This window comes from Canis lupus, chromosome 8, assembly GCF_003254725.2.
Source record: "Canis lupus dingo isolate Sandy chromosome 8, ASM325472v2, whole genome shotgun sequence".
Lineage (NCBI taxonomy): Eukaryota > Metazoa > Chordata > Mammalia > Carnivora > Canidae > Canis > Canis lupus.
The window spans coordinates 2,508,842-2,522,427 of NC_064250.1; the positions used below are offsets into that span (position 1 = coordinate 2,508,842).

General features: G+C 38.4%; 1 gene segment (V, D, J or C); it reads left to right on the forward strand.

Annotated features, from left to right (window-relative positions):
• Window positions 1-4,638: 4,638 nt before the first annotated feature.
• On the forward strand, window positions 4,639-5,263 carry LOC125755636 (T cell receptor alpha variable 24-like). The segment is given in 2 exon segments: window positions 4,639-4,782; window positions 4,944-5,263. Coding segments are annotated over 2 exon segments (375 nt in total).
• Window positions 5,264-13,586: the final 8,323 nt, after the last annotated feature.

Sequence of the window (13,586 nt, forward strand, 5' to 3'; positions counted from 1 at the left end):
AGTAGGAGCTACCTTTGCTAAACCAAAATCAGTAAACTTCCCATGACAGTAATCATGCAAGAGAAGATTGAGGAGAATGGACTGATTTTTAATCTTTTGCAAAACGATAAATATAATAGGTGGTTTGCTTTGGGCTGGAGAGTAATAGGAGATCATGGAAATAAAGCTTGGCACTGTTGCACAAGCTGGGAAATTTTTTTTCTGTTAAGTGAAATTGTGTTTACTGCTCTGTCCTTTACTGTAGTATAGAAATATCCTAAGAAGCAGGGGCAAGAGTCAATGATGGGAAAGAATAATAATTGTATTGTAGGGAGCAATGCTTGGTTTATTCTTTTCATGTTATAACATGCCACCCAATCTCCCAATATGATACCCTAATGCACTGACTTCCATTAATGGTAAGAAACATGATAGACCATGGATACTTAGGATAATACATGAAATATGCCATGTAAAGTACAAAACACATCTCAGAAAATATTGAGCTTTATCTTGTCAATAAACACCACTGCAATTTCAAATTGTGTCTCCCAAGCCCTCAATATTTTATACATTACATGCATCTGGCTGACTGCCTATGATAGGAAGGTTATTATACTAGGTGATTTGCATGTGTGCTCTCATTTAATTCTTATTGGAAACATGTCAGGGTTGGTTGCATAATCCTTTTGGGAGGCAGTATAGCAGCAGTCTTGAGACTGTAAACTTGGGTTAGATTTCTAAATCTACCATTCATTAGTTAAGATCTCAGGCAAATTACTTAATAATTTAATGCTTCAGTTTCCTCATGCCTACAGCATGGGTACTGATGAGAAGTAAATGAGATGATGCATGCCAAAGCTCAGCCCAGTGCCCAATAGAAAGACACTGTGTACTTACAGAAAAGAAAGTTGAGTATAAGAGAATTTAAATACCTTGCCTGGTGTACCCAGCTAAGTGACAGAGTGGAGCTTTCCCTCCATATTCTATTTAGAGTAGATGTGTTTCCTTATCCCAAAAGTAACTCTCTATTTCAATATGGTATTATATTGTCTTTATAGTGCTTATCACTATTTAAAACTATCTTATTTTTTAAAGCTTATTTATTTAGGCCTTTTCTATTCTCTTCACTACTGCATCTTCCCTGCCTGAAAAATGCTTAGCTCAGAGGAGGTACAATTGATATACATTTATTGAATGACTGTGCAAAAGATGAAATTACAGTTGAGCTTGAACAAGGTGAATGTTGGGGATGCGGAGTCCCACACAATTGAAAATCCATGATTTTAAATTTTGACTCATCAAATAACTGCTAACAACCTGTTGTTGACCAGAAGCCTTACTGATGGGGTGCCTAGGTGGCTCAATCAGTTAAGCATCTGCCTCCAGCTCAAGTCATGATCCTAAGATCCAGGGATCCAGCCCTGCATAGGGCTCCCTACTCAGCAGGAAAAGAAAAGAAAATGTTATCATGGAAAAAATACATTTACAATACTATACTGTATTTATCAAAACCATAGGTTTATGTTGCCTATTTACGAACTAAGCTGTCAGCACCTACATCAATATTGTCTTATATGATACAAAACACTGTAGATGCTATACATATTATGACATTAGATATCAAAAGTGAAATGATAATGTGAAAAAATCATATTTATTTATAGGTATAACAATTCATGCATTGATAATGAAGAAGCAGGAATACAATTGCTTTATGGTAGCCTATGATATGACTGCTTTGCAATCATAGTGTGTAGCCTTTGTGTATAGTCACAGTGTAGTGATTATGACTCAAAATCATTAGTGTATAGCTTAGCCTCTGCACTGATGAACTAATCATAAAATTTTGGCATACAGTATTACAGTCATATTGATAATACTGTATTGGAAATATGGTTACATTTTTAAAAAACCATTTACCTCACACACAGTTCCTTCAGTAAAGAGAGAGAGGTACACATTACAGTAAAGTAATTCTTTGAAAGAAAAGTGATAAAACAGTAAGAAAACTAGAGTATTATTAATTTTATATTAGATATCACATATACCTAAGGATTGGCTGTGAATGATTCCAAGTGCAGTAAATGATTATATGTGTAAGTTTTAGTCAATTTTAACTTTTATAATACATTGGTGTATATTTTATGGTAATGATAAAGTAGATGATAAATAAAATTAAAAAACAAATGGTTAAATAGACTACTAGTATCTATATATTTTATGTATTAATGACATATCTCAATTTTTCTTAATTTTTCTCATATTTTAGGCTATTCAGTTAATCTGCAAGTTTCCCAAATTGTCACAAATCCCCTCACAATTTTCCAATATATTTATTGAAAAATAAATATACACGAGTGGCCCTAGACCATTTGAACCTGTGTTATTCAAGGATCCACTGTATGTCTCAAGTCCTTGCAATTCCAAAACTAATGTAAAGGATTGAGCTGGACTAACCTCTGTGTTATTTATCTAGAATTGTCAAGATTTCTACCCTGCAAGTCATTTAAGGCATGATTTAATTTATGCAAGGTATCCAGTGGCCAATTGGCTTGGCCTCTGTTTCAGGCAAAGTCAGTAGCTATAGATTGCAGATTCCGCCCTCCTAGATATAGGAATACTTCTATCAGAGGTATGCCTTTCTTGTTAAGGACACTGTCTCTCCAACATGTGAGTGAACTTATCAGTGGATCAGTATTTTCATCAGACATAGATTTTATAGCAAGTGAGCTGAGTGGTGAGGCCAGATGCTGACTATCACTGAGACTTCTGAAAGCTATGATCCGAAGAAAAAAGAGCTTGACTTAGAATGGCTTTTGTTTGTTTCGCAGTCCACTCCTAGCCCCAGCCCTTACACTTCTGAATAAGGAGACGTTTTCAGGATTTCCTTCATTAACCACAACTGTATCTCTTTTCTTAGAAAGGAAATCTATAAGTTAGCCGTCGAGATGTCTTTGCAGCCTATTCCATTTTTCAGAATATGGTTTGAGTATGTAGAAGGCACTCTCCCTTTGTATTAGCCACTAACCCATGCTGTTTCCTTTTCTTATTCTAGCTGTTCATTGGAAAGGGTTTGAAGTCAACTTATATCACCAATTTCCCAGAAGTAGATGTATATTCTGTGTACATTCTGAATAATCTTAATTAATGCTATCTTGTACTATTGAACTTTTCCTGCACATACCATATTTCTCCAACTACTTTTTGGACTCACAAAGAACAGAGAATGTTGCTTTTGTAATTTTTGGAGCTTGGAGGGAAATTCTAGACACAAAAATCACCGGTTAAGCAATTATATGTATGTTACCTCAAACTAAAATTATACCTGGACAATGACATAGGCAAGATAAACCATAATTATTATTTACTCTTTAAAACAGCTTTATTGAAGTATAATTTACATTTCGTAAAATTCATCCATTTTGAAATAACAGTTCAATGACTTTTAGTAAATTGACTTATGAAACTATTACAATAGTCCATTTTTAAACATTTTATCACCCCAACAAGACCCTTCATGTCCTACATTGAATCCCTATTTCTGCCCCTGGACCCAGTCAACCACTGATCTACTTTATTTCTCTCTAGGTTCCTTTCTGAACATTAGATACAATTGGAGTGATTCAATATATTAGCTCTGGTGTCTGGTTTCTTTTCCTTAGCACATTTTTAAAGATTCATCTATGTTGAAGCATATAGTAGTAATTCCTTTTCAATGCTGAATAGCTTTCCAATGATGAATATGTCATATTTTATTTCTCCATTTACCAGTTGATGGACATTTGGATTGTTCCTGTGTTTTTGGCTATTAGGAAAAATAATCGCAACAGAGATTCCCATTATATTCTTAGAACATCCTCTAACATTTAAAACATTTACAGGGGAGGGTACCTGGGTGGCTCAGTAGATTAAGCATCCGCCTCTGGCTCAGGTCATGATCTCAGGATCCTGGGATCGAGCCCTGCGTGGGGCTCCTTGCTCAGTAGGGAGTCTGCTTCTCCCTCTCCCTCGCCCTTGCTCATGCTCTCTCTCTATCTCTATGTCTCTCTCTCAAGTGAATAAATGAAATCTTTGAAAAAAATAAAACACTTACAGGGCATCACAAATGTAGGTGGCATGACAGATTCCAAATATCATAGATTCCAGAGCCAGATGGATATATACGTTTATTCTTATTATACCACTTACTAGATGTTTGACCTTGAGTTAGTTATTTAATCTCTGAACTTTAGTTTCCTTGTTTGTACATTGGGAATAATAATATCTCTTGCATGACTTTTGTATTAGAATACTGTAATAAAGCAAAAAGGTGGTTTAGCACATAGTATGGATGCACATTCATAATTGGGGGTGATTGGCAAGTTCTAAACATTTTTTTAATTCATAGAAAGACTTCTAACCAAAGTGCTTTTCCTACCCCAGATTGCCATGCCACCTGCAACTCTGCAGCTGAATAATGGCAGTCCATGATGAAGTAGCTGGCTTCAGAAAGATCGTCAATTCTCTTTCTGTTACCAACACACGGGGAATTTCCTCAATGTTTGTGAAGCTGGCCTCAAGAAAACAGTGTTTGAACCACAGGAAACTGAATCTAGGGCAGAGTTGGTTGGTGTGTTTCAGGACATTTATGTGAACTTGTCTCTGATTGGTTGGCAACCAGATGCAGAATTCTGTTTTCTGAAGCAGAATATTTCACAGATCAATGCTGCAGAGCATTCCTAGGCTGAGATCCTTGGGCAGGATAAATGGAGAAAAGTTCCTTGGCAGCCTTACTGCTAATCCTGTGGCTTCACCTTGGCCGTAAGTCCTTGGGTGCCAAAGACATTCTGAACAGTCGTGGGTGGTAACGGAGAAGAGGGAAGATGCGGTCAGGCACCTCTGGGTTTTTTGGGGGAATGTATGAAGAAAATGGAGACTGTAGAGAGGCCAATTTCTATGTCTGACCCTATCTTTCTCAACAGGAGGGGGCAGCGTATTGAATGTGGAACAGAATCCTCCATGGCTTCATGTTCAGGAAGGAGAGAATACCAATTTCACCTGCCATTTTCCTTCCAGCAATTTCTATTCTTTACAGTGGTACAGACAGGAACCTGCAAAAAGTCTCAAATTCCTATTTACAATTGCTCTAAATGGGGATGAAAAGGAAGAAGGACGAGTAAGAGCCACTCTTAATACTCGGGAAGGCTATAGCTCCCTGTACATCAAAAGATCCCAGCCTGAAGATGCAGCTGTATACCTCTGTGCCTCCACACAGTGCTCTTCAGGCACCGGCAGCCCATAGCCAAACCCGTGGCTGGTGGTGCTCTGTTACCAGTGTTGACAGAAGCCATATGTGGGGCACCACGATGATGCAGTTGGTTAAGCGTTTGATTCTTGGTTTCAGCTCAAGTGGTGATCTCCTGGTCATGAGATCAAACCCCAGGTCTGGCTCTGTGAGCAGAGTCTGCTTGAGATTCTCTCTCCCTCTCTATTTGCTCTCTCAAATAAGTAACAGATCTTTTTTAAAAGAGCCCTATGTAGGTGGAAATGGCAAATTCACTGAATTACAGTGTTTTCAATAATCAGGGGAAAGTGCACATATAGATACACTTGATCTTAACCAAAAGGCCGAGAAGCGATGAAAGTACATATAAGATAAACAAGCCTTCTAGTCCCCGTAGCTCCCTCAACTAACTGAACTGATACTAAGAACCACCAACCTCAGCTCCCACTAATATATCAGCCATATCACTGAGTCAGAACCCTTGCCTCCTCTTTTGGCATAACCAATTCCAAATGAACTAGATGGTTATTCTATCTTACCAAAAATAATCTGGTTAACCTACGGTAATATTTACTCCTCAATGCTGCTACATCCTAAGAACTAGTCATTCTATCATATCTCTTCACATGCATGAATGGAGCATGTGAATATGCCCTCTCCTCACCCCTGGCATGGAGATCTGCTTGTTTGATACCAGAACAGTCAATGCTGCCTCCTTTAACCTACTGGGAATTTTGATTTTGGTTCAGTTCAACTTTGAACTTTGAACTTTTTGGTTCAGTTCATGTAGGGAGCTACATGAACATCTGGATTTCATTTCTTCTCATATGTGACTATTTGCAATTTTTTGGCCATTTGAATTTTTAAAAATTTATTTATTTCTAAGTTAAGCCCCAACTCAGGGCTTGAACTCATGGTCCTGAAATCAAGACCTGAGGTAAGATCAAGAGTTCATTGCTTAACCCACTGAGACACCCAGGCGCCTCTGGCCATTTGCATATTTAAAAATCACTTGTAAGGGGATCCCTGGGTGGCATAGTGGTTTGGCGCCTGCGTTTGGCCCAGGGCGCGATCCTGGAGACCCGGGATCGAATCCCACATCGGGCTCCCGGTGCATGGAGCCTGCTTCTCCCTCTGTCTGTGTCTCTGCCTCTCTCTCTCTCTCTGTGTGTGACTATCATAAATAAATAAAAATTAAAAAAATAAAATAAAAAAATAAAAATCACTTGTAAGATCTGAAAGGAGTACTGACAAGGGAAATTCACTAGGACACTTGGTCTATCCTCCAGCTTATATTGTGATTGTCATAAGTACCTGTGATTGTCATCATACGTACCTGAACTCTATGATGATCTAAGTTTCTTCAATTGTAATTTCTAGGCATATAAGGTGGGTAGAGTATCTGGTGCTGTGCTTATTTAATAGGTCTCCAAACAACCCACCAGTTTAATACTTCTTTGGTACTCTAGATGCCTCTAATTCTGGAACCTTTCTGGGTTTTGTTAACACAAATTAACTTGTTTCTGGGCCTCTTCATCTAATAGCTTGTCAGCTTTCTCCTGCCTATCCAGCCCCAGTCCAGCTTCTTAAATTATGCTGCTATTGCTCTCTCTTTCTTTTTGTAGCTTTTTTTTTGAAATCTCATTACAGTCATTACCACATATATAAAAAAAATACTACATATTTCAAAAACTATCTTGGAGTGCATACAAATCCCTCATATAGTACCCTTATTTAAGAGACATACATATGGAAAGATTGTTTTTCTAAATATCATTTACAAGGTAGCAATAAATAGCTGTATGTTTTATCTGGTGGCTTGTGGCTTTCAAAATTACCAATGTGGAACTTCCATGCCAGCTTAACATTTAGTCTCAGAACTGCCACAATGTCCCTTCTGCAGCTTTGTGTTTGCTAAAGTGAGTCATGGAGCTTCCCCAGATTCACTGTGAAAGAGGAGAATGAAATTCAGGAAGCACAGACATTGGGGGCATCTTGCTAAAGAGATAACAGAATAAAAACATTCTTTTCTCTTTTTGTATATATATTTTTTATCGGAGTTCGATATGTCAATATATAGTGTTATGTTCAGTGCTCATCCAATCAAGTGCCCCCCTCAGGGCCTGTCACCCAGTCACCCCAACCCCCCCGCCCACCTCCTTTGTTCTTGCCCAGAGTTAGGAGTCTCTCATGTTCTGTCATCCTCACTGATCTTTCCCACTCATTTTCTCTCCTTTACCCTTTATTCCCTTTAACTATTTTTTATATTCCCCTAATAAATGAGACCATATAATGTTTGTCCTTCTCCGATTGACTTTTTTCACTCAGCATAATACCCTCCAGTTCCATCCACGTCGAAGCAAATGGTGGGTATTTGTCGTTTCTAATGGCTGAGGAATATTCCATTGTATACATAAACCACATCTTCTTGATCCATTCATCTTTCGATGGACACCGAGGCTCCTTCCACAGTTTGGCTATTGTGGACATTGCTGCTATAAACATTGGGTCCCAGCGTTTCACTGCATCTGTATCTTTGGGGTAAGTCCCCAGCAGTGCAATTGCTGGGTCGTAGGGTAGCTCTATTTTTAACTCTTTGAGGAACCTCCACACAGTTTTCCAGAGTGGCTGCACCAGTTCACATTCCCACCAACAGTGCAAGAGGGTTCCCCTTTCTCCACATCCTCTCCAACATTTGTTCCTTGTCTTGTTAATTTTCCCTATTCTCACTGGTGTGAGGTGGTATCTCATTGTGGTTTTGATTTGTATTTCCCTGATGGCAAGTGATGCGGAGCATTTTCTCATGTGCATGTTGGCCATGTCTATGCCTTCCTCTGTGAGATTTCTGTTCATGTCTTTTGCCCATTTCATGATTGGATTGTTTGTTTCTTTGCTGTTGAGTTTAATAAGCTCTTTATGGATCTTGGATACTAGCCCTTTATCTGATATGGCATTTGCAAATATCCTCTCCCATTGGATAGGATAGGTTGTCTTTTAGTTTTGTTGACTGTTTCTTTTCCTGTGCAGAAGCTTTTTATCTTTATGAAGTCCCAATAATTCATTTTTGCTTTTTTTTTTTTTTTTGCCTTCATGGATGTATCTTGCAAGGAGTTGCTGTGGCCAAGTTCAAAAAAGGTGTTGCCTGTGTTCTCCTCTAGGATTTTGATGGACTCTTGGCTCACATTTAGATCTTTCATCCATTTTGAGTTTATCTTTGTGTATGATGTAAAAGAATGGTCCACTTTCATTCTTCTGCACGTGGCTGTCCAAGTTTCCCAGCACCATTGACTGAAGAGACTGTCCTTTTTCCAGTGGATAGTCTTTCCTGCTTTGTTGAATATTAGTTGACCATACAGTTGAGGGTCCATTTCTGGGTTCTCCATTCTGTTCCATTGATCTATGTGTCTGTTTTTGTGCCAGCACCACACTGTCTTGATGACCACAGCTTTGTAGTACAACCTGAATCCAGCATTGTGATGTCCCCGGCTCTGGTTTCCTTTTTCAATATTCTCCTGGCTATTTGGGGTCTTTTCTGATTCCACACAAATCTTAAGATGATTTGTTCCAACTCCGTGAAGAAAGTCCATGGTATTTTGATAGGGATTGCATCAAATGGGTAAATTGTCCTGTGTAGCATTGACATTTTTACAATATTAATTCTTCCAATCCATGAGCATGGAATATTTTTCCATCTCTTTGTGTCTTCCTCAATTGCTTTCAAAAATGTTCTGTATTTTTTAGGGTATATCAGATCCTTTACCTCTTTGGCTAAGTTTATTCCTAGGCATCTTATGCTTTTGGGTGCAATTGTAAATGGCATCCAATTGTAAACTCCTCAATTTCTCTTTCTTCAGTCTCACTGTTAGTGTATAGAAATGCCACTGACTTCTGGGCATTGATTGCCACATTGCCAAATTGCTGTATTAGTTCTAGCCATCTTGGGGTGGAGTCTTTTGGGTTTTCTCTGTACAGTATCATGTCATCTGGGAAGAGGGAGTGTTTGACTTCTTCTTTGCCAATTGGAATGCCTTTTATTTCTTTTTGTTGCCTGATTGCTGAGGCTAGGACTTCTAGTACTATGTTGAATAGCAGTGGTGAGAGTGGACATCCCTGTCTTGTTCCTGATCTTAGGGGAAAGGCTCCCAGTGCTTCCCCATTGAGAATGATATTTGCTGTGGGCTTTTTGTAGATGGCTTTTAAGATGCTGAGGAATGTTCCCTCTCTCCCTACAACCTGAAGAGTTTTGATCAGGAATGGATGCTGTATTTTGTCAAATGCTGTCTCTGCATCTATTGAGAGGATCCTATGGTTCTTGTTTTTTCTCTTGTTGATATAAGCTATCACGTTGATTGCTGTATGAGTGTGAACCAGCCTTGCATCCCAGGGATAAATCCCACTTGGTCCTGGTGAATAATCTTCTTAATGTATGTTGGATCCTATTGGCTAGTATCTTGTTGAGATTTTTGCATCTGTGTTGATCAGGGATTTTGGTCTATAATTCTCCTTTTTGTTGTGGTCTTTGTCTGGAATAAACATATTCCTTATGACAGATTGGTGCCAGAGTGCTAATGAGGCACAACAGATATCCAACAATTCTCAAGGTCATGTCAATTTGACCTCTCAAGTGGCACTCATAGCCATTTCTTAACGTCTGTACTCCTGCTACTGTCCTAACTCAAGCACTCAACACCTCTCATTTGTATGATTGCTACTGTCTCTTAATCATCTGCTGCCTCTAGTCTCAACTCCCTTGATTCTAACTTCTACACAGCCACTACCATTATTATAAAATATATATTTGATCAGATCACTTCTTGCTAATCTTTAGGTAATGAGGAACCATTAGAAGTTATAAAAATCAATTCTATATTAAAAGATATGGGAAATATCAGAAAGGGAGACAGAACGTAGTAAAGACTGCTAACTCTGGGAAACGAACTAGGGGTGGTAGAAGGGGAGGAGGGCGGGGGGTGGGAATGAATGGGTGACGGGCACTGGGGGTTATTCTGTATGTTAGTAAATTGAACACCAATAAAAAATAAATTTTAAAAAAAGAATAAGTTCAAGAAAATGAATAAAACATGAAGAATTTTCATAAACAAAAAAAAAATAAAAGATATGAGACCATTTACAGTTTTCACTTAAATTATCTTTTTTAAATTTATTTTTAAAAAGATTTTATTTATTTGAGAGAAAGAGAGGGAAAGGGAGAAAGGGAGAGAGCATGAGCCTGTGGTTGGGGAGCGTTCATGACCTGGGCTCATGACCTGAGGCAAAGGCAGACGCTTAATCATCTGAGCCACCCAGGCACCTCCCCTACCCCCCCGCTAGTTATCTTCTAATTTCACCTTCCATCCTTTTTAACTATGTACTCCAGTTGCATATCAGTCATTTAAAAATTCTAACCATTTATGCACACACTGAACTCTTTCTTAAATCTGTGTCTTGCAGATACTGTCCTCTTTGCCCAGAATATACTTTCCCCATTGTCAAATGCACAGAAGTCTACTCATCCAACATGTCCCAGTTCAGACAACATTATAGGTTTCTTATATGAAATCTCATAGGATAATACATAACATTTTAGTATAAATATTCTTAAATCTGTCCTCCTTTACAATTGTTTTTATGAGAATGTTTGTTACTTTGAGCTACATTATATTTATATTCACTGTGAGCATTTCCTACCAGCAATACAGAGATTCCTTCTATTCCTTAAGCCAATGCATGGTCAGGTCCTTCTGTCTTCACTTGGCAAATTTCTATATCATGCCATAGGACATAAATTACAGAGAGAGATATCTTAATTCATGGAAACTGTGAATGCGACCTTATCTGAGCCTTTGCAAAGAGCCTTTGCAAATATAATTAAGAATAGCAATATAAGATCATCCTGGATTATCCAGGTGGGTCATAAATCATAAACGACAAGTGTCCTTTTAAGAGACACACAGATAAGGCCTTGTGTTGCATTCTTGCTGGAAGTAGAGTTTGACATGATGCAACCACAAGCCAAGGAATACCTGGAGACACCAGAAGCTGGAAGAGGCAGGGAAGGATTCAGAGGGTGCACTGTCCTGCTGACACCTTGATTTCATACTTCTGGCTTCCAGCACTGTTAGAAAATAAGTTTTTGTTATTTTAAGCCACCACATTTGTGGTAGTTTGTTATGGGAGACCTAGGAAAGGAATACAGTTTCTCCCCAAAGTAACATTTCTACATAGCTACAACCAACCCTTGATTGTTTACCTTCGTGGCAGGGTACATTTAGATTGGTCTTTGGAATATTTTGAGTTCAAACTTTCACATGTTATATATGCAAGCACACACATTTATTACCATTTAACAAATATTTCAGTATCCACTCTTTGCCAGGTATTAGAATAGTTTATGGAAACATGATGATAAACAAAGACAAATATTGGTTAAGTGACTACTACGTGTCAGGGACTTTACTCCTGATACATCAGTGAACAAAACAGCAAAATTCCTTATTTTCATAGACCCCACCTTCTGGAGGAGCACTGTCCAACAGAACTTCTGACATGGTAGAAATCTTCTATACCTGTGCTGTCCACTAGCCATTTGCTCTATGTGGCTATTGAGCACTTGAAATGGGGCTCACATAACTAAGAAACTAAGTTTTAAATTTATTTAATTTTAATTACTTTAAGTGGGCTCCTGTGACTAGTATCTCCCATATAGGACAGCACAATTGTTGAGGACAGTACAGTACATACCCTCAATGTATACAAGGCAGGTCAGACAATGAACCCTCATTATAAGACAGGGCAGTAAGTGCTGTGGTAAGTGAGATTAAAAATCTGTGGAACCATATGGAGCTATTCCACCCAAGTGTTTTGTTTTAAGGTAGCCTTTTTAGAGAAATTCATGTCTGATGTATAACACCTTGTTTTAAAAATACATTGATTTTTTTTTTAAATCCCTGATATGTGGGAAAGTAACACAGTGGGAAATAGAGATGACCTCTAAATTGGATAAATAACAACCAGGGTAACCTGTATGATGGCAGAAAATTAGATACTTTTTATGTTCTACTTTGAGATCATGAGTGATCTAACAATAAATTATGAATCTTTTCCACATTTATTAAAATATCTGTGACCTTATGTGTTCCATTAGCACATACACAGACCCATGCTATGTAATTCTGGATGAAACTGGAAATGACAAAAGGACCTTTTGATTTCCTTTTGGAACCCTAGTTTTAAATCACAGAATCCATTTTTAAAAGATGAAGTATTCCTCCCTAAATAACATCAGCATCAGTAAACTCTTTTTTCCCCAAGCCTTGACAAATATATGTACCATTTGAGGGGTGATGGGCACTGAGGGGAGCACTTGATGGGATGAGCACTGAGTGTTATACTATATGGTGACAAATCAAACTCCAATAAAAATATACAAAAAATTTGAATAGAAATTTGAATTTGAATTAGAAAACAGTATATAAGGAATTGGTTATAAAATCAGCAAATTTTGAGTTCGGCCACAAAGAAGCAGCATCTGTAAACATAAACCCTCTTCCCACAGTGGCTGAGAAAAAGTGTGATTGGCTGTCTAAAATTGCAGTTACTTCTTTTCCCTTCCTTTCCAAGACATAGAGGTAGACTACATTTCTTCGGGTCTGGAATACATTTATACAAGGGGAACGCATTTAGGAGCACTGAGATTCAGCCACTCTTTCTGAAGAGGAAGAAGAAAGAGATGTTACTTACAGTACCACTGTTGATCTTGTGGATGCAAGTATCACGTGAGTTTGAGATTTCCCTCATTGCTTCCAGAGAATCCAACACAGTGGAATATTATCTGCAGGCATCTTCAAGAATGAGGTTTTCTGATTGAGAACAAAAAGGGGGGGGCGCTTAAAAGGAAGAAGGATAGAAGGACTTGGGGAGGGAGACATGGAGAGGAGAAAATTAGACAAGAATGAGAGGCCATTACAGGTCAGAGAATAGAGATCTAATCAGATTTTCTCTGGTGCTTCCCTTTTTTTTTTTAACAGAAATAAATGGACAAGAGATAAAGCAAAATCCTCAATTCCTGCTTTTACAAGAAGTAGAGGATTTCACCATTTATTGCAATTCCTCAAGTACTTTAAATGGCTTACAGTGGTATAAGCAGAGGCCTGGAGATGGTCCTGTTCTGATCAAATTATTTAAGGGTGGAGAAGTGAAGCAGAAAAGACGGACAGCTCAGCTTGGAGAGACTAGAAAGGACAGTTCCCTGCACAAGGCGGCCTCCCAGACTGCAGATGCAGGAACCTATTTCTGCGCAGGGAGCACAGTGCTCTCAGAGCACCTGTGACTTGTCCCCAAA